This window comes from Drosophila innubila (genome assembly GCF_004354385.1).
Source record: "Drosophila innubila isolate TH190305 chromosome 2L unlocalized genomic scaffold, UK_Dinn_1.0 5_B_2L, whole genome shotgun sequence".
Classification (NCBI taxonomy): domain Eukaryota; kingdom Metazoa; phylum Arthropoda; class Insecta; order Diptera; family Drosophilidae; genus Drosophila; species Drosophila innubila.
This window is the reverse complement of record NW_022995373.1, coordinates 4,883,433-4,906,568: the sequence shown is the minus strand read 5'-3', so window position 1 is coordinate 4,906,568 and position 23,136 is coordinate 4,883,433. Positions and strand designations below refer to the sequence as shown.

At 35.8% G+C, this 23,136-nt stretch overlaps 1 protein-coding gene across 2 annotated transcripts in view; it reads right to left on the bottom strand.

Annotated features, from left to right (window-relative positions):
- The window catches only part of LOC117782692 (acetylcholine receptor subunit alpha-like), a 78,879-nt gene that overhangs the window by 28,516 nt on the left and 27,227 nt on the right, over window positions 1–23,136 (bottom strand). For both annotated transcript variants that reach the window (XM_034619720.1, XM_034619721.1), the window contains exons 5-6: window positions 22,050–22,165; window positions 6,096–6,264 (exon numbers count right to left, since the gene is read on the bottom strand). In XM_034619720.1, the coding sequence (XP_034475611.1) occupies window positions 6,096–6,264; window positions 22,050–22,165 (285 nt within the window). The remainder of the gene's footprint in view (window positions 1–6,095; window positions 6,265–22,049; window positions 22,166–23,136) is intronic.

Sequence of the window (23,136 nt, the reverse complement as noted above, 5' to 3'; positions counted from 1 at the left end):
CACAGCTGCTCCATACAAAATGTGTGGGGTTGCCAGGCAAAATAACAAAATAATACGGAAAGTGTGGAAGCCCTTAGAGATTTAAGAAAATCAGGGCTGGGGCTGATTTCGTTTGATTTCATTTCGATAATATTTGAGACCGTGCGTTTCGATAACATTATTTGGCCACACTTGGTGTTTGCTTACTTTTTGTGGTGATTTGGAGAATGTTGAAAGGCTTTTGCATGGAATGGATAGTTTAATAACTATATATTTAATGCAGAAAAATTACCAAAGATTTCCTAGATGAATAGCTTAAAAATAGGCAGATAAAATAGGAGCTGTTAATGTGTAAAACTGCAGCTAAAGCATTTTAAACAATTAGTATTATTCTTATTATACTGTTCTGCAACCAAACTATTAATAAAAAGTCTTAGAAAAACAGATTTCCCCCCTTTTATTTGTCGATTTGTGTTTTGCCGTCATTATTTTTAATTCTCGAAATCAAAATCAAATCAGTGTGCAAAAAGGTTCGTTCCAGAAACTGATTCAGATTTACTTAAGCCAAATCGAAATCAAATCCGAATCTGTTTCAGGGATCTTACTATTAACTGTCCTATTTTGTAGTGGTAAATCGATTTTTAATCAATTTTATTGCCAGGGCTGCCAACTTTTGACAAAAAAATCGACATTAATGACGCCGTTAATGCTCCTAAAGCCTTTGTATTTAAACCTTACTGTCAAATTTTTGAATGGTAAGAGCATACTTTAAGGCTCTATACCGGAATTTTTTCGATACAACGTCATACCGGTCTCAGTGTAAAAAGACTATAACAGCGGATGAACTTCTTGCGACGCAGTCTACGAAAAAGCGTCTCGCTCTCTTGCTGCGGTCGCAAGAGCTCTTTGATACCTTCCACCAGTGTTCCCAACTTTTGAGAAGAAAATAATTCTTTATTTTGGTTTTTAATAAAAGTCCACTTCATCCTTCTATCTTCTCTTTTACTCTATCCCATTTTCTCTCTTCCATCCTTTTTTATTCTGTTCTTCTTTCTTTTTATGAACTGATCACATTTAAAATGGGTTAAAAGGCTGTAATGGTTTAGTGAAAAAATATATAGCAGATTTTAATACGCACTACGATCAATACACGCATTATTGTGTTACTTATTAAATAACCAATAAATCTGAAGTACTCGCTAGTTTCAAAGATTTTGTAGCTAAAGTCGATGTCTATTTTACTTCAAAGGTTGTCAATCTCTTTATTGATAACACAAGGGAACAAGAATTTGTTGATCAAGAATTGATATTTGTTTATAATGTACTTAGGGGCGCTAAATTCAAGTCTGTACTTTTTTTTTTTATTTATTAATATTTCCAAAATTAAGGCTTTGCCACTACATATATTGAAATATCTGGAAAACGGTTAACCATATTCAGGTAAAAAAAAATATCCAATACTATCTTTAATGGCTTTTACTTTTAAAAAAGATATCTATTACTATCTTTAAGCCGTGCCTACATTGTCTTTTACTTTGTCAATTTTGGGCAAAATAAAATATAAAAAAATTTTGTTTTTTAAAAATTCTTTAAAAAAGATAACAAAATATCAAAGTTTTATTCTAAAATCGTTTACCTGAACATGTTTCGAATAAAAGGATCTGCATTTCAAGATAATTGGCTTACAAATTCAAAAGCTATTAACATTTCAATGAAGTTACTTAAAATTTCTTTCATATGATTTTCTTAAATTATCTTTTTTGGAGGGTTTAGAAATTTCTGTGCAATCTCATGGGGCTTGGGTTGGTAATTCAAATAGATTAAATGTACATGGAAAGCTATCATAATATGATTTTTTTAAAGCTAAATTGAAAATATTAATTTGAACTAAAAATTTTTTTTTTTACTCAGCTTTGTTTTCTGGAAATTAACTGCTGTTGTTAACTAATTTAAGGTGGCACAGTGGGGCCATTTCTCATTTTGCGTTTAAAAAATTATATCTTTTGAGACAGTAAAGATATTTTCAATTTTCGTTCAATGGGGAGTTAAGCTATGATTTTTTGAACTTTTATTGATGGAAAAAAGTAAGAAATTCGATAAGTACCTATAACTCAAAAAAGCGAACTGATAGAGGAAAATGGAGATCAGAATCAGCGACCAAAAATTAGTGAAAAACTTCTATTAATTTCAAAGCAACACACAAAAACACAATTAGGGTTTTCACTTAACAGTGGCAGCATGGCAGTGAGCACACGTGTCAGACGTCACAACAACAACTTGTACTGAAAAATTTACTGCCAGGGTGCTAGACCCAGACCCTTGACTACGAAATGTCAGGCACATATGCCCATGTAAAGATGATAAAAAAACGATTAAAAGTCGATAATTTCAATCGAAAGTTAGTATTTTTAGCATATTTTGTGTAAAAGTTTTGACAACACTTGTTTAGTGAAGTCACGCCACAAAAACATTTGTTTGATTGTAGGAAAATTTTACATTGCAACCCACAACTTTTTTTGCAAGTCGAAACAACAAAAAATTAACGTATTTGCATATTTTAAAAATATATAAATTGTTAATAATGGACGCATCGAATAAATATAAATTCAAAACATTGAAACCAGATTTGAACCGGCCACTTTTGTACATAGATCGTCAACTCTAGCATCTAGACTACCAGGAAGCTCAAACATTTTCAAACCAAATTTTAAAACTCAAATACAAATTCCTGGGCTTGGATTGAAATGAAAAGCGATGCTCACGATTTCTGTGAAGCACAATAAAGCACATGTGAATACCCTAAATATTTGTCAAACGAAATACGAAATTATTGCATTGAAAAAGGCAACATATCATTTGACAATCCCACATACTTCTCAGTCAAGCGGTGTGTCTTAACGGGGATCAGGACTTTCACTTAAAAGCCTCGTGCTTTAGTCAATGGGTCTAAAACGAAAAATCATTTGATGTGTATGTCAAAAATGGATATAATCGTAGATGAAGTGAACATTTAAAATTCTAATGATGACATAGTATTCTAAAATAAGAGTATAGAGCATTAGAAAGATTTTCAGAATGAATGAGAGATATATACTGTGAAGTCCCGAATGAGAATACGGATGAAAATTTGAGAGTAAGGAGGAATGCTAAATAGCAATACTATAAAATACAATATCAGAATATCTTGGGCAGTTTACAAGTTATTAATTCATTTCATAAAACTGCTCAAAGTCCCCATAGTACTCTGTTAGCGCGCAAGCAGCATGCGTCGAAAAGTCACACAAAATGAGAATATTCATCTCTTGCTCTCTTTGCACATACGTGTCCCTTAGTAGCCAGACAGAGAGATATGTATTTGGGCGCGCAGGCTCATCTCTATGTATGCCTGCATCTTACAAAAAGTGTGTGCATATGTATGGGCTGCTGAGAGAATTGACAACATCGCTTTGTTTATAAGTTGTTTCCCATTAAAATTTCTATGTAAGCTCTAATACCCTGTACAAATAAATTTTTTAATGAAGAAATTTCAAGCACAAAAAATATTAAAAATTATTAAATCAACACATCGGATTTTTTTTATTATCTACATTTACAAATTTATTAGATTTACGGTGTTTTTCTTTATAAAATATTAAAGACAATAATTTGTAGAGCTAAAGGGTACTTCATAGCACGAATTTTTTGTGTTTCGCTTGCTGTGCCAGCAACGAGCTCGGCCAGCCAACTGAATCGAAACCAAAAATTATTTCCCTCAGACGACACGTCCACCGAAAAATTACCCAGTGGACGCCCCGTCATGCTTTTAGCTGAGACACTTTCAGTCGTTCAGACTTCTGTATAGGTTATTTGCTTAGTGCCCTTAGCTAGCAACTTCCCTAGTACCAAGTGGGACGAACAATAGTTAGGACGTTGTAGATGGGTATTTCGCTGGAACAAAGTAACTACTGCAAATTAAAAACTAGTCGGAAAGGCTATAGTCGAGATCCCGACCATAGGATACCCGTTACTTACTTCAATATATATAAAAGGACTTTAAAGTAAATACTTGTTCTGCTCTGAAAACTTGTATTCGCCATAACGGCCGTTCTACTTGTCGATCTTGATGCGATTCAGTGGGATGATAGATAATACTAATATATCACGTTAATAATCACAAAAAATTTATTATCTTAAAAACTGTGGGTGTGGTGGTTTTTCGCGATTTGCGGGGTCGGAGGGGGTCGTGGCTTTAATTTGAAACAAACTTGATCTGCGTGAGGTATATAGAAATCTGTGTGTCAAATTTGGTTACGCTATCTCTTATAGTCTCTGAGATCCCTTTGTTCAAACAGACGAGCGAACGGTTTTTCGCTATTTGCGGGGGCGAAGGGGGGCGTGGCTACAATTTGAAACAAACATGATCTGCGTGGGTACATAGACGTCTGTGAGTGAAAGTTTGGTATCTCCACTCTTATAGTCTCTGAGATCCTTTTGTTCATACGGACGGACAGACACACATGGCTATATCGACTCGGCTATTGATGGTGATCAAGAATATATATACATTATAGATGCCTCCTTCTCCCTGTTACATACATTCCAACGAACACAATATACCCTTTTACTTATTTTTTAAGTGACGGGTATAATAAATAAGCAGATTTTTACTTAACAATATTTTCTTGTTTTTCACTTTGATTTATATTACATTTATGATTTTTTTTAGAAGCGATAGGCTTCTGAAATGCTTGATCTATTTGTTTTTCATTTTTAAATTAAATTTCCAATTCTGCCCGTGTCGGTATTCGAGACTGAAGCGACGACTCTCATCACTGCGCCACTGACCATCATTGAATTATGACTCGATAAAACTGAGATAAAATGCGCCAAGTTTACGCCAGTTCATTTAAGAAATTATATTAAAAAAATTTCGGGAATCGTAGTTTGATAGGCCCGAATTTAAGGAATATATTGGTTGCAATGCAATAGATTGTTGCAATCAGCCGCTGAAATGTTATATAAATGCTCGCTGTGTCTACCGATCGAATATTTTCGAGCTTTTAATACACCATCGAGCCCACATCAATTTTTCAGTCAGTAAGGTCGAAATCAAAAATAGAAAGCGCTTCGGCTTCTTTGATAAAATTTTTTTTTGCTGGGAGGTTTTCCCAAGGAGCTTTCTTACACTTTGAGTTTTGAAACTAACAATGTTAAGCTCCTCGATGATATTTTATTTAAAGATTCCTCAAGAATTACGGAACATTCCTTGACGATTCACAGCATACAGTCCTGCTCTCTCTGCACCAGAAGCTCATTATCTCGTTTGCTACAATGTTCTCACATACATACAGAATACAAACATCCATATTTTAGGTACGAAGTTGTATAGTACTCAGCATTATGTTATTGATTCAAGAAAACACAAACTTATTTGAAAGCATAAGTAAGATTTTTTATCAGTTAAGTAATGGGGGCATTCACAGCAAGAAATTAGATCAATAATTGCTATTTTATTTGTGATCGATCAGTTATCAGTACCTTTTTATAAAAATGTGAGAGCTTCATGCCATCACTGGTATTTACAATGCGTAATATAAATTCACTTACCTCATTTAAGTTAGTTTTAGTTTTTATTTAAGTCAACACGAAAACTGTTGCTAAGTGTCGGTAATCAGTATAATACTTGACACTATTTTTAAGATACATATTTTGTGATACCGATACCATAATTTGGTATGTTTGATTTTTTTCAATTACCTGCTGAATGTAAGAAGTGACCAGGTATTGATGATCAGAACTACCTAAATGCCCTGAATATTATTTTAAAGCAAACTTAAAGTTGTTTATTACGAAATTATTCTTAAACCAAAACAGAGCGAGCTAGAATGCATAACAACTTTTTCTGAGTTTAAAATTTTGACTTGCTAACTACATTCTTGTGTGTCGATGACTTAATAAAAATTGTCGGGACATCAGTTGATGTATTTTCTATCTAACGAAAATGTAGTTTAGTAAAAAAAAAAGCGTTTCCCAAATTAGGCCAATAAATTATCAGCCTAGCCTCTCAAAGTAATTTACTTTTAAAAGTACTCGTAGTTTGGGTTTCATTTATACATGTTTCAAGTATATGTACTTACCTTCTCTCCACTGTCCGATGGCAAGTAAAAAGTGAGTACAGTTAAAAATGAGATACCCATACAAGGTATTATGATGTTTACGGTGTAGAAAAGAGTCTTTCTTCGCATAGTAATGTTAAAAGTAATGTCCAAATAAGGCTCATCACAACAAGTGTAAAACTTTTCATTTCTACAAAGATAAGAAGTTGAATGAAATATAAATATGGTTTGAAAGAAATGCAACAAAATGTACTGTGAATAAAAAACAAAGCGTTGAAACCAGTTATTAAAATGAACATTCGTATACTGGATTCACCATAAAAGGAAAGCTGACGTCTTATGTAAGGGGTCAACATCCTAGTGTCGCCTACCTTGTGAGAGCCCTTAAGCCCTTAGTCAAAAGACGAGGAGAGCGTGTCCGATCTCTCGAAAAAAAGGTTAGAAATTCTCTTATAGTCTCTGAGATCTAGGTGCTCCCAGGGACGGACAGGCAGACAGACGGATGGACGGACGGACGGACAGACACACATGGCTATATCGACTCGGCTGTTGATGCTAATCAAGTATATATATATAATTTATAGAGTTGGAGATACCTCTACACGAGGTAAAAGTCTAGTGACGAAAACAATTTCTAGCCCCAAAATTTCTGATATCCAATTTTGTGACGAACAAAATTCAGTTTAATCTAAAAATTTTAAATAAAAATATAAATTAATAAAAAAAAATAGCGAAAATTGGCATTGTGCACTGTGAGTAAAAAGGGTGAGCTTCTTTGTACATAAAAATTACTTTTTGCGCAGTGCAGTTAGGTAAAAAAAATTAAAGGTACGCCTAAAAGCCCTCAAACACACCTTTCCAATGATATATAGAACATATCTGTAGCTTTTATGGTTTGGAAACTGTTTCAATTTTAGCGGGATTTAGCGTTTTCCCGCTAAACTAGCGGTTTTTTCAAAATGTCGTAGAACAAACATTTCTAGATTTTCGAAAAGGAATAAATGCCCACCATTACATTTAAGCTCCTTTAGCGGTTTGATGCAAACAGACAAACAAACTGACTTTTCATTTCATTTTGAGAAGTCCACTAAAATTTGTATTTTTATTTATCTTTTGAACCAGTAATCGGATTTGGGTGATTGAGGTATCAATCGACGCGTATTTTTAAGTAGAATTTTGAAAAAATAAAAAATGTTACCAAAAGGCCCCAACAGCCCCATTAGCTGCAATCATTTAAATTTTTCCCCTCCCACTTACACCCCCGTATCTCATGACCTAAGTTGGTTAGAAAAAGTTTTAGTATGCCATTTTGTAAGTAAGACTATACCTTTCGATCGGTATATAACTCGATCTGATCGGACAGTCGTAGCAAATTTTCCAACTTAGCTGTATATATAGTTAGTCGCCTTTCGCATCCTTCGTGATGCTTTCGTCACTAACGCGAACTGCCGTCCGCAGTGATGAATGTATTCATTTTAAATTTATTTTATATTGAATTTAAGTATTATAGTATTTAAAAACAAACATGACATTATTCAACTTATTTATTGTTCTTTTTTTTTATTTTTTTATTGTTTTTTAATTTGATGAATTTAAAAACTTTTAACTCAATTTAATTTTTTCCTGACTCTTCTTCTTAGCATGGCACAGAGTGGGTTTCGAACCCTGTCTGTAGCACGTCGTCCACTCTACCATTAATCGATCGGATTTTAAATAAATGTTTTCCTATTTTTTGTCTAACAACAATGTACCAACCGGCTACAATTCTTATAGGTTTTGAGTTAAATTAAAGTTTATTACATTTAATTCTATTAAAATCTGACATCAATTCCAATACAATTTTTTTAACACTTTCGCATATTTAAAATAAGTATGATTTTAATTTAAAAGAAATATGGTATTTATAAATTGAAGTTTTTTCTCTTTGGTTTTACTATATATCTATTAACTTTTACATTTAAGTAAGTTTTTTAGTTAAATTAAAGTTTATTATGTGTAATTTTCTATTTAATTCTAAAATAATAAAATTAAATATGGTTATATTTGTTTTCACTATGTGTTTTTATACCCTGAGCCCATTGAAAAAGGCAAAACGCAAAAAAGGCTATAATGGGTTTTTGGCAGAATATATGTAACAGGCGGAAGGAGGCGTGGCAGACCCCCCAAAGTATATATATTCTTGAAATGGGTCAGCAGCCGAGTTGATTGAGCCATGTCCGTCTGTCTTTCCGTTGGTTTGACCGCGTTGATTTAGAAACCATGAGAGCTAGAGACTTCAAACTTGGTATGTAGGTTCCTCTATACTGCAAGCAGATCAAGTTTGTTTTAGAATTCGACCACGCCCCCTTTACCGCCCAAAAATCGACATAGAAAATTTCATATCCAAATTATAAGAACAATTTAAAAGCTAGAGACACCAAACTTGGTATGGAGGTTGCTCTATATTGCAGGCAGATGAAGTATGTTACAAAATTTGGCCACGCCCCCTTAACCGCCTACAAATCTAAAAAAAAATTGCATATCAAAATTATAAGAGCAATTGAAAAGCTTGAGACTTAAGATTTTGCATAGCCGAAGAGAAAAGTATTCTAGATTTTTGCTGAAAATAACACTTCGATCGGACAGTAAATAGTCAAGATATTCAAATAATAAATTTTACTGTTTGATTTGATAAGGGAGCGTTGGCAAGTAATTAAATCTTGAATAACTTGATAACATGAAAATTGAGTTAACTTATTATATAACAAATTTGCTTCCGATCAGTCATGTGCTTCTGTGGCGTAGCGTGCTAAGAGACGGGAGGTCAGAAAATGTTCGTGGGTTCGAGCTCTGCCGTGGGCGAAAGTCATTAAAATTTTATACTTTTTTCTTTTTCATTTAAAATAAATATATGTATTATTAAGATGATTAAAGGCTAAAATAAAATTTTTTAGTTTTGTAATTGAGTAATAAAAGAAGTAATATGGCAATTTGGGAGGCTAAATAAAGTCTGGCTCAATATCTTAAACCTCTGTCATTTAATATTTTTTGAAGTTTTGTTGCGGGTTCAATTCCCGCCGGGGACAACTTTTTTTACCCGATTTTTTTTAGCTATTTTTTAATTTTTTTCAAATTATTATTTAACTTCAAAAATTTTATAAATTATTATTTATGAATGTTATATCGACATATTATATTGAATATATGTCTAATATTTTATTTAAATAATTTTTGACATTTATATAAATGTCATGTTAAAATTCTATGTAAATTTAATGTTTTATAAATTTAGTATGTAAATTTATGTTTTTAATAAATTTATCTGTTAACTTTTTTTGAAACAAATATTTTATTTAATTAAATTTTGAGCTTCAAATTTGTTACTATATGACTTAAGTGTTGGTTAGTTTATTTATAACAAAATTTTGCATATTGAACATGTAGTTTTAATTTAATCTCTGTTAAAGATTTACATTTATGTCGGCTTATATATAAGAATTTAAGTTTGTTAAATATAATTTAATTTTTAGAAGTGGCTGCTTTTAAATAGTAAGTGCGGGGTCTCCGACAGTCGAGTATGCCGACTGTAGCACCGGCCGACTAGTTTTTTTTATTTTCGCCTGATTGGTCCTATGTCTGCTGTATGATATAGTGGTCCGATTTGAACCAACTTTGGTCAGGATATATAAAACCAAGTTATACGCATATTCTATCAGTTTATTTTAAGTACGGGGTCTAAAAAAGCTGAAAAAAGCTAAGCAAAAAATCAGTATTTTCTTAATTCAAAAATTGATAGCACTAAAACGGTTTTGTCGGTTTTGGCATTCACAAGTAATAATGACAAAAGTTGGCGCACCTCTAAAAAAAGAGAGGAAAAAAAGCCGGATTTTTAAAAAGGTCTAAAAATGCACTGCATTGAAAAAAAACAAATTTTTTTCGTCGTTTGTGGCCCCAAATCTATCCAAAAAGTGGGTTTCGTTCGTTTAATAGCCAAATAGTTCAAATTTGTTGCCTAGTGTTATCCCACTGATTCGCATCAAGATCGGACAAGCAGCTATGCCGATTTAATGTTTTCAAAGTAATACAAGTAATTTGCTAAATGTACTTTTATATATATTGAAATAAGAAACGGGTATTCTATGGTCGGAATCTCGACTATAGCCATCCAACTAGCTTTCACTGTTTTTCTTATATGGAGTTCTTTATTCCGGGGTCGTTTCGCTCCGAGTGTAACCAGGCCTTAAACAAAGAGACTCGTGACTCGAACGAACACGTTGCGACAGAACCGCTGAGTTGATTTGATTTAATTTTTGGCACTGGTGATCAATCATACTCGAGCATAGCCCCTTCCGTCTCTCTGGTACTCACCAGAGATGAGACCGAACCTAAATTGTCATAGCACACAAGTGCTGATATCGAGCGAGCTTACAAAATCAAAATACATGCAGTGCTCAGAAAAATACATGCAGAGCTCGACGCTGCTTAATCCATTAGGTTTGCACAGAAACTCACAAAAACAACAAACAACAACACAGCGATTCTTGGACCATAAAAGTGTTCAGTTGGCTTAAATTTATGTCTGCTGTCGCGGGACTAATTAGTTTGATAAGTAATGCAGTATTTATTATAGATAGTTTATGTTAAGTATTGGAATTGGCATTTTGTATCCCAACTGTGCTGGTCTTTTTTGTATTTAAGGAATTGTAGTTGAATTTTGAGTTACTTGGTGTTTAGTACACGGGATGGGAAGCAGTCACTGCGGTAAGAAATAAGTAATTTATTTTGTACTGTACTGAGATGAAACTTGTTAAAGAAAAAAATCCTCTTTTATATCATTGCTTATAAATTACGTTGAAATCAATCGATAGGTGTCCATCAGTCTGAAGATCCCGAGCAACTTCCCTCCGCGAACGACAGGCCTCTTTCTTTTATTTGCAGACCACATGCGCGGCGTCTGGCTTATTCGCCGCAACTGTGAACTTGGAGTCTGCAGGGACAACTTACGCTGGAGACTGACGTGGTGCAGCTATTAAAACTGCAGTGTATGTGTACGCTGGTACTGACTACCTCGCAACACAGGCCAAGAGCTTCCACCTCAGTTAGAAGGCTGTCAGATTCCTGGGACGAAAGTTGAGGATGGCTACGCAACATTCACCCAGAAGAAGCGCCCGAATACTTGACATGGCCCAGACTACCACTGCAGAGTCCGTCATACTGACGGCGACGTCTACAGTGAGGAGCAGCAGCAGCACACACCCCGCACAACATCTGGAGGTATGACTGTGCAAACTGCCGCTGGAAGATCCAACGCAAGGGCAAATGGACACAAGTGATACCCCTTTTGCGCGACTAATGCAGAGGAACGCCATCTTGGCGAAGGAGCTACAGCCTGCAACGGTGAATCAAGCATGTGATCCCGTTGGACGCAGCAGCGTTGGAGTGAGCAGCGCAGCTAGCACGCTGGCGCCATTTTTGACAGCAAATTTTCCGCTGGCTGTGAGTGCAAATCAACCTGTGCATAGTGCGCGCATTATGCCGGCAAAATTGAGTGAAAATTTACAGTTGGCTTTGAGTGGAAACTTCCCGCTGCAAAGCAACGCAATTGGTCAGACATCTTTGAGTTGAACTTAGCCGCCATATTTTAGCGCGTCGTCTACACACTCAAAAGAATTGTTGCCGCCAGCATTCAACTGTTATGTGACTATGAGCCACGCAAGGCCATATGGATCTGAGCACACAGCAATTGTATGGGCGTCAGCGCACTCGACTCCAGGAGATGCCAATATGGTGCTAGCACCATCAACTGTAATATGAGGATCTACGACTTCGACTATGAGGGCGACACGCAAATTACCAGATCTCAACGAGTTTGGAGGTCAGCCTGAGGATTGGCCCATAGTCTTCCACGCATACACAGAAAAAACTACAACATATGGCTGCACTGATTTGGAAAAGAATTCGCGATTGCTGAAAGCGTTGAAGGGTGAAACACGCGACACTGTCAAGTCCCTGCTTATCCACCCAAGCAACGTGAACGCTGTGCTTGAGCAAATACGCTTTCGGTATGGACGCCCAGAGCAACTCATACATAGCCAACTTCAAAGCGTACGCTAGTTGAAAAAGATTCAGGAGCACCAGTTGATGAAAATCGTTCCGCTCGCTACAAGTGTAAGTAATCTTGCCGCCTTTCTTCAGTCAGTCAATGATATCCATTGGGGCATTTGGGAAACCCTACCCTAATTGAGGAACTGGTCACCAAACTGCCAACGGGCAGGAGACTGGAACGGACCAGAATTGCTGCAACATTGAATACTTACCCGACGATCGTACGCTTCAGCAGGTGGCTCAGCGAACTTGCAAACGTCGTTTGTACGATCTCTGATATCGAGCTAAAGGAACCAAAACGTCGGATGTTGCACGTGAGCACCGATCGACAGGATGGAAATTGGAGCACACATTGCCCAATATATGACGGGCAACATGGAGTGAAAAATTGTGAGGATTTCAACCAAACTTCACCACCAACGAGGATAAGGTTTGTGAAGGAGCACCGGCTCTGTTTCTCGTGCCTACGAGGCGGTCACTTGACCGGATCCTGTCGTGTAGACAGCGAATGACAAGTAAATGGATGCCACAGAAGACATCACCGCCTGCTGCATGTAGCTTTGAGTACCTCTAGGAGATCACCACAGCCAGTGGATCTGCTATCTATAGATGTTAAAACAATGCCGCCAGTTGATCTGAATGGAAATACGGGCTGGAGGACGCCAACAAAGGCAATCCAAGCGGTACCACAAAGGAACATGAGTTGTGTCGACCCGAATGGAACACGTCTGTTGTTTCGCATATTGCCTGTCAAAGTGTTCGGAGCAGAAAATAAGCGACTGGACACGTACGCACTCTTTGATGAAAGATCATCCATATCCATAATTGACGACGAGCTGAAGCGCCCTGACACAGTTTGGTACTTGTCACATTTCGGAGTTGTGAATCCCAACAAACCAGAAAAACTTCGTCTGGTCTTCGATGCAGCAGCCAAAGTGGGCGACAAATCATTAAGCTCAGTACTGGAGAAAGGTCCACATCACTACAATGCACTGCCAGTCGTGCTCTTCTACTTTCGGGAAGGCGCCGTTGGAGTTTGCGGAAACATCAAGGAGATGTTTCACCAGGTACTGATACACCCACAGGATCAATGTGCACAGCGATTTCTGTGGAGACACGGCGATGATCGACGGGATCCAAGTGTTAACGAAATAGTAACCATCAATGCCCTGGAGCATCAACACACGGATCCACGGTCAGTCAAAGCTATTACGGATTACAACTACGTAGAAGATTACGTGGATTGCTTCGCGACAGAACTGAAGCCCATCGCTGCATCAACACGGGTGAGAGAAATTCACGCTTATTCTGAAATCGATTTGTGGCAATTTGCTTCCAGCTCGCCATTTGTGATCGACGCCTTGGGCCAACATGGGGCAGCTTACGACGTCAGATGGAGCGACGCTGAGGAAAAGATATTGGGAATGTACGGGCAGCCAGTCACGGAAGACTTCAAGTTCATTATGAAGTTTCATAAAGTCCCGATCAATTTTGGAAGTAAGTGAAGCAGCTGCTTCACGGGGGAGGGGATGTCGCGGGCCGAATTTGTTTCGTTTCGATAGTTCATGGTAAGTATTGGAATATGCGTTTAAGCATTTTGTATCCCAGCTGTGCTGATCACACTTATTTCAATTTAAGGAATTGTATTGGAATTTTGAGTGACTTGTTGTTTAGTACGCGGGATAGGAAGCAGTCACTGCGGTAAGAAATAAGTTTAATATTTTGTACTATACTGAGATCAAAAAGAATAAAATCTTCCTCTTTTATATCATTGCTCATAAATTGCGTTTATCAGTCTGAAGATTTCTAGCAACTTCCCTCCGCTCAGATGCAGAGGTGGCGTTTGTTGTAGCTCAAACCGTACTTAAAAAATGTACACGGGTCTATTAAGTTTGTTTTAAAGAAAATGTGCGTAACAGGCAGAAAGTGTGGCAGACCCAGTATAATATATATATGTAGGGTTGAGGTTCTATTTCAAAATATAAAACCAAAACTACTACAGGTTATGTGTATTTCTGAATTTAATGATTTAATTATTTAATGTTCACTCTTAAACAGTTTGATTCATACTGAATTGTATTTTGTATTACGTGTGTAATGTGTATTTTGGAGTGACAGTTTTGTCATTGCCTATCGGATCCCACAACTCGGCCATCCTACATCGCATTCGTCCCGAATGCATTCAAATCATTATCGACTAGAATCCAATACTTCAAGTACTCGGCACACGTGGTTGTCTGTCTTCAGCGTTTGTCATTGTTGTTGTCATATCATTGTTTCATCATCGTCATTATCATATCATCATCATAAACATTATCCGTTAGTCTAGGTAATCATCATTTTCCTTCATCAATTACTTCTTTTTGTTTATATTTCCAATTATTTTTTTCCACACTTATCTGATTCCGTGGTCGATCTGCTTTCCCTTTCTCAATTTCTCTTTGCTTCCAAAGACTTTTTTTATTTCGATTCTCCTTATGCAGCTTCTTCCTTTCTTCCTCACACTTCTGCTTCCTTTTTGCTCACAACTTTTCCTTTCTTCATGCATCTTCTTTCTTTCTTCTTCCTTAATCTCTTTCTTCTTATCTTCTGCACGCATCTTTCTCTTTTTTTTACGCATCTTTCTCTTTTCTTCTTTCTCAATCGTCTCCATCTCTTCTTCCTTAAGTTTCTGTTGCTGTCGCTCTTCTCCCTCAAGCATCTGTTGCTGTCGCTCTTTTTCCTCAAGCATCTGTTGCTGTTGCTCTTCTTCTAGCTTCTGTTGCTGTCGCTCTTCTTCTAGCTTCCGTTGCAGACGCTCTTCTAGCTTCCGTTGCAGACGCTCTTCTAGCTTCCGTTGCAGACGCTCTTCTAACTTCCGTTGCAGACGCTTTTCTTCCAGCTTCCGTTGCAGACGCTTTTCTTCTAGCTTCTGTTGCAGTCGCTCTTCTTCCAGCTTCTGTTGCAGTCGCTCTTCTTCCAGCTTCTGTTGCAGTCGCTCTTCTTCCAGCTTCTGTTGCAGTCGCTCTTCTTTCAGCTTCTGTTGACGACGCTGCGCTTCCAGCTGCTTTCTCCGGCAGTTCCCTTTCAACTGATTCCGTAAACGCTCCTCTTCTTTTTTCTGTTGAAACAACTTTTTGCCTTCTATCTATCACATGCTTATAGAAAACTTCTGGATCAATCTTTAGAAATTCTTCTTTCATCTTGGACCTCATCATCTCATACGGTTGAATTCCCGAGCAATAAAACGACAACTCCTCTAGCAAATCCCTGGAGTATTTTTTTTTTTCTTTCATAAAAGTACATTTTTAAATTATCCTATCGTACAGAAGTTGCAACATCCTCGAATTGTGCAAGCCAAATATCAATGTCTGCATCGCCGTAATAAAATGACACATATTCTTCAACATCTTCCAAAGTAATTGGAGAATATCCCAGTTTTCTAACATCATCCTCCGTCAAACATAACTCTGCAAGCCGTGACTTCCTTGGTATCTATATACTTCGTCTCTATGTCCTCAAGCCAATATCCTCTTAACATCTTCGACCAAAAACTCTCATCCAGATATATTCGTCTAATTATCCTCGACTAAGTTTCTTCGGGCAAATATCCTTCTTGATATCCTCAACTAGAAACTCTCGACTAGATATATATCCTCGACTAAGTTTCTTGATATCCTCGACCAGAAACTCTCGGCCAGACATATTCGTCTAACTATCCTCGTCTAAGTTTCTTCGAGCAAATATCCTTCTGGATATCCTCGACCAGAAACTCTCGATCAGAAAACTTGCGACTTACAACTTGTTCTCGATCGTGAAATTCTTTAATTGATATTCAAAATGTTGAGTTTAAAATTTTGAAAAAAATTTTCTTTGGTTGAGCCACAAAATTTGTAGGGTTGAGGTGTTATTTTGAAATATAAAACCAAAACTACTATAGGTTATGTGTATTTCTGAATTTAATGATTTAATTATTTAATGTTTAATCTTACGCAGCTTGATTCAGACTGAATTTTATTTTGTATTACGTATGTAATGTGTATTTTGGGGTGACAGTTATGTCATTGCCTATCGGATCCCACATATATTCTTGATCAGCATCAATAGCCGAGTCGATATAGCAATGTTCGTCTGTCCGTATGAGCACCTAGATTTCAGAGACTAAAAGAGCTACAGACACCAAACTTGGTATGTAGATTCCTCTAAACTGCGAGCAGATCAAGTTTGTTTCAGAATTTGGCAACGCCCCCTTAACCGCCAAAAAATCGACATAGAAAATTGCATACCCAAATTGTAAGAACATTTTAAAAACTAGTGACACCAAACTTGGTGTGTAAAAACCTCTGTATTACAGGCAGATTAAGCTAGATTCTTTTTTCGATCGGACCACTATATTAAATTTCGCCGGGCTTAAATCAAATTTTAGTACTTTTGATTTATGAGATATCATAATGCATTTAAGTTAGTCTTATACATCCTTACCGAAGTTGATTCAAATCGGACACCTAAATCATATAGCTGTTATAGGACCGGTCTTAGTATGAAAATTTTGTTTTGGTTTTTCGATATATCTTAACCAAACTGATGCCATATGTATCTGACTTTGTTTTATATGTCCTGACCCCTTTATCATGTAGCTGTTATAGGACCGATCGGTCGAAAATCAAGTCTTAGCATGAAAAGCTTTTTGTTTTATGAGATATCGTAAACCAACTGACAGAGGATGCTTTCAAGTTTGTTTTATACATCCTTACCAGTTCAAATAGGTTTACTATGTCATTTAGCTGCCATTGGAACAAGTTGTCGAAAATGTAATACAACGCTCTGCAAGGGCGTCCAGTGAGCTAAACATCGAGAATGCTCGACTGTAGCTCCGTCCCTCTAGTTTTTATGTACAGACGTGTGCGAAATAATAACAGCACATGTGAAAACTTCACATGATCAAAGAATTGCTGTAATTCTATTTAAACAATAAGTCTTTATTTTATTTTAATAGTACACATAAAAATGAAGGCATATCCTGTTATGTCCTTATTTTTTATTATATAAACTTTGTTATGTTAAGTCGAAACTCAACTGTGCGAATAAATGGATCGTCGATTTCTACGATTTCTACGAAAGGCTCGATGCCCCAAAATTTCTGGTGTCCAATTTTGTGACGAACATTAAAAAATTTAATATGAAAATAATATAAATATTATAATTAAATTTAAAAATAACAAGGGTGCTCCGCCGCGTGCTCGCTTCGCTTGCGGTGAGGAGCGGCTACAGTCGAGCATGCTCGACAGTAGGATACACTGAGCCCAGGTACTCTTTTATAAAAGTTGATTTTCGACCAATTGTTTCTATGGCAGCTATACGATTTATGGAACCGATTTGAACCAAATCTGTACAAAACCAACATGAATGCATATTCCATCAACTTTTTCATACTAAAATTTGATTTTTTACCGATCGGTCCTATGACAGCTACTATATAATATAGTGGACCGATGTAAACGAACTTCGATCAGGGTGTACAAAACTAAGTTAAATGCATATTCTTTCAGTTTGGTTAAGATATCTCAAAAAATATTGGGTTTAGGGTATAATTAAATTTAAATTGACAAGTTGCAAATCGTAATCGCTCGGAGTCGATGTAGACTCTACATATCAAGAGTAGCCCCAAACTACAATTTTAGTCAGTCTCAATTCTGGCAACAAAAATTTTCCGCTCTCACTCGAAACAAATTAGAGTCTGCCAAAGGCTGCTGCATTGCGCGCGCAATTTAAAACAAAATGCAAAGTCTAGCTTTATGTGATTTTACAAGCGGAAAATGTTAAGTATTTTCTTACAATGATAATAAGCGGAAATTAAATGAATATATGTGTAAGAAATCGGAAATATTTATAAGTAAAATTTGGTTTTGCAGCTTTCAGTGCTCGGCAACGATGCAAATGTAGTGCATCAAAATGATCGCTTTTCCTCTCTTGTCCGACTTTATTAAAAAATGTGATGTCATATCGAACTTTGCCATGCAAAAGTACTTAAAATCATATCAACACAATAATATTTTAAACTAATTGTATATTAGTATGTACACAAATTATACATCAACATTTTCATCAGATGATAACGATAACATTTTTGTTTATCGCTCGATTTTTAGGAGGTTCCCAAAAAATGGGCACTCGTTCGTACTCTCTTTGTACGCTTACATTGCGCGCGGCTTACATATAAACGTATATGCTCCCTCGCTCGCACGCTCAATTTGCCATGCAGATGTAATTATTGAATTAAAACTAATTCCGAAGTATCTTCTCTATTTATGGGTCAATCTGTTTAAAATGTTCAGGGTCGTTAAATAGGCTTACTTCTCAACTGCTTGTTCAGTTAGGGAGTGCTACCTCGCAAATTGCGCCTGTAAACAAGGGGGCTCCGCCCCCTCAAAAAATATTGGGTTTAGGGTATAATTAAATTTAAATTGATAAGTTGCAAATCGTAATCGTAATCGTCGATGTAGACTCTACATATCAAGAGTAGCCCCAAACTACAATTTTAGTCAGTCTCAATTCTGGCAACAAAAATTTTGAATTAAAACTAATTCCGAAGTATCTTCTCTATTTATGGGTCAATCTTTTTAAAATGTTCAGGGTCGTTAAATAGGCTTTCTTCTCAACTGCTTGTTCAGTTAGGGAGTGCTACCTCGCAAATTGCGCCTGTAAACAAGGGGGCTCCGCCCCCTTCTCGCTTCGCTCGCCTACCCCCGGCTCGCTTTGCTCGCGGTGAGGTGCGGCTACAGTCGAGCACGCTCGACAGTAGGATACCCTGAGCCCATGAACTCTTTTATAAAAGTTGATTGTTGCCCATTTTCAATGGGCTCAGGGTATCAAAAATTACACACGCGAAACTATGAACAACTTTCGGTTTCTTGAATCACTGTGCTTATAACTGCAGACTACGTTATTAATGCCTCACTGAACTAATACATCACTCGATTACGATTACGACTTGCGATTTACCAATTTATCAATTTCTAATTAATTTTAAATAAGTTTATTATATTAAAGTTTATTGTATTATATTAAACTTATTTAAAATTTATTAGAAATTGATAAATTGGTAAATCGCAAGTTGTAATCGTAATCGCTTGCAATCGATGTAGCGTGTGTCAAGAGTAGCCACAAACTACAACTTTGCTCAGCCTGCAATCTGGCAGCACCCATTTTCCTCTCTCACTCTCTCCCTCTTACGCAACAAATTCAAGCCTGCCAAAGGCTGCTGCAGTGCGCGCGAAATTTGAAATAAAAGGCAATGTCTAATTTTATGAGATTCTTAAAGCCGAAAATGCTAAGTTTTTTTTTACAACGATAATAAGCAGATACTTATTATATATATGTGTAAGGAATCGAAAATATTAATAATTAAAATTATTATTTTGCAGCTTTCAGTGCTCGGCAAAGATGCAAGAGTAGTGCTGCAAAATGATCGCTATTTCTCTCATGCAATTTCATACATAGCTATCAGCTTCTGCTGATTTTTGCCATGCAAAAATACATATTTATATATTAACACAATTTTATTTTAATCAAATTGTATATTTGGATATACGTAAATTATTCATTATCATTTTCATTACATGATATCCATAATATTTTTGCTTATCGCTTGATTCTTATTTGGTACCCAAAAAAAAAATGGGTACTAATTCGTACTGTCTTTGTGCGCGCCTTGCATACAAACGTGAACATGCTGTCTCGCTCGCACGTTTGATTTGCCATGCAAATGTAATTATTGAATTAAATGTAAACTCCGAAATAACTTCTTTATTTATGGGTCAATCGCTTTGAAATTTCAGGGTCGTTTAATACGCATACTTCTCAACTGATTGTTCAGTTAGGCAGTGCTATGTCAAAAATTGCGCCTTTAAATCGTTTTTTTGCAATTTGTGGGCGAAGGGGGCGTGGCATTAAAAATTGGAAGCAAACTTGACCTGCGTATGGTATTCACAAACCTGCATTCCAAATTTGAAGTCTCTAGCACTTACAGTCTCTGAGATCGACGCGTTCAAACAGACGGACAGACGGACGGACGGACAGACAGACGGACAGACAGACGGACAGGGCTAGATCGACTCGGCTGTTGATCCTGATCAAGAATATATATACTTTATGGGGTCTGCCACCCCTCCTTCTGCCTGTTACATACATTCTGCCAAACACATTATACCCTTTTTTGCCCATTTTCAATGGGCTCAGGGTATAAAAATGCGTCGAGAACATAAAATTTTTAAATTAAGAGAACACATCTTGATTTTAAGAACATTTTAAATAAGACCAAATTCTTATTTTAAGAAAAAATGTTCTTAAAATTGAAATCTAAAAATTAAATAAATAAAAATTATTTTTTATATTTAAAATTTTTTTAATTTATAATTTAAGATTTTTGTTCTTGTATTAGATATTAAGATTTTTTAGATTAATAATCTTAGTTTTAGTAAGTTGGTCTTGATTTCAGAAGTTGGTCTTGTTTTTCAGTGTACATATCAAGTTTAAAGTCTCTAGCTCTTATGGTCTCTGAAATCGAGGAGTTCAAACAAACGGACAGACAGACGGACATGGTTCAATCGACTCGGCTGTTGATCCTGATCAAGAATAAACATACTTTGTGGGGTCTGCCGCGCTCCCTTATGCCTATTACATACCTTACACATTATACCCTTTTTTGCCCATTTTCAATGTGATCAGGGTATAAAAATAGTTCGACAATCGGCACTGGCAAAAAAGGTATTTTTGGGTAAAAGGTATGTAGGCTTTTTGCCCAACAAGACGAATGCCGAACTATTTTTATTTTTAAATATAATTGTAATATTTATATAATTTTCATATTAAATTTCTTATTGTTAGTCACAAAATTGGATATCAGAAATTTTGGGGTATCTAGCCTTTCGTCACTAGACTTTTACCTCGTGAAAAAAATTTTTTTTTTGAAATATATCAGAAATTTTTTTGTTTCAAATGTTTCTGCTTGTTATTTCACTAATATTAAAGAACAGTTGAAGAAAGACCCCAAAAATTTAATTCTTTTAACTTATAACTGCCCGCAATGGTTAAAAAAAACTTTTTGCCAACACTGGTTATTACTGCATCGCAAAAGCTGTTTGCTACATAGGTTTTCTGCTATGTCAAGTTCCTGCTGCTATCATATTTCAACTCTACGTAATATGTATATATACACTTATTTGTTAATATCTTGAGACAGCGAATTTTTACTGACATGTGATATAACATTTTAAAATTTGATAAAAATGTTCAATTTAAATTTTCACCTATAAAATTTTACCTTAAGAACCAGGTGAGTTAGCATAAGTTGTAGGTAGTATGCCATTTTGTTAATTAGGACTAAACCTATCGATCGGTTTATAACTCGATCTAATCGGACAGTCGATACAAATTTTCCATATTAGCTGTATGTATTGCTAGTCGCCTTTCGCACCCTTCGTGCTGCTTTCGTCACTAGCGCGAACTGCCGTCCGCAGTGATGATGAAGCCCCACCACTGTCTACATATCCTATTAAAGCGTGGCAAATTTTTTTTATATTCAATCAAATATTTTATTCTTCTTGATATAATTGTCCACCATTTTTTGTCTCTAGCATCTGTGACTTCTGTCTTAACGTTCATCCATAGCGATCTATTGGATTAGGGTTCGAAGGATTGATCGACATAAATTTTCACATATGCTGTTCTTAATATTTTGGACACGTCTGTACATATATAGAGTTGAGGCCCAGATAACAGTATTTATCAAATGGTGAGTATTATGCTTTAACTTCGATCCAGGAAATTATTTAAGGTTGATATAATTTAAGAATGAAGACAGAAGTAAGACTAAAATATGTTGTAAAAATTGAGCCAAGAGATGAAACTTACCTAACAGCTGGTACTTCAAGAATATCCCATTCGACTGACATATAAAATTCGGATAGATCTACACCAACGTCAACAACATTGCTGCCTTGTTGCTCGTCCATATGTCTCAAGTCCACCTAAGAAGCCATAACAAATATAAGAAATTAAATTAATTTTAATATGTATATAAATTATTTGAAAAAACATTAATGTAGGATATGTAAATAATAATGTAGATGGAGAACAGTGGTGCACATCCCTATGGTTTATGAAAGAAGGCCAATCTTTCGTGTGCGTATTGAACACGAGGTGCCACATTATGAACTTGTTACTAATGCATGCTCATTCGTAAATTAATAATTGTTGTTTTACTTTGTTTTTTATATCTACTTCGGATAGCAAGAGTAGTGTACCACTGTTGTTAGCATGTTTTTATGAATATGAATATAAAGCTTCTAAAGAGAACTTGGCCAATCTAAGAATATGTTTTCATGAATGTCAAATACACATATTAATCAAAAAATTTCCTTTAACTTGTACATATTAGTGAACAATTGGCATGCATTAAGTCCCATTTTAGTTAAATTATAGTTTCAATTTTACATTTATTGTAGAAATAATAATTATTTATTTATTTATTTAATAATTAATAACAATTTGCCTCATAACATTGCCATCTTTTTATCTATTGAGCCAATTACATTAAGAGTACGACCTACAGTTGTATGTATATTAGTGAATTCGCAAACAAAAAGGCATTCAATAATATCTATGCTTATTATAAGACTTTGTATATTTATTAAGATATATATATTTACATATGTAAATACAATTTTTTATATTGTGTATAGATAACTAAGAAACCATAAATTATCTGCTGCAGTCTATTTAAGTATTCTCTTACTCTTTTTACAATTAGTTGTGTTCTACTGCCTCAAAAAGCAATATTGGAATTAAGATTTTATTGTGTCCATCACACACATTTAAGGAAAGAAGCAAAACTCAAAATTCGAACTTTTACATTTTACTTGCTTAAACTTCTGATAAGATAAATATCTTTTTCAATATGCACCGGGCCCCGCGGTCGAGAGGCCTCCTGTGGACCTTA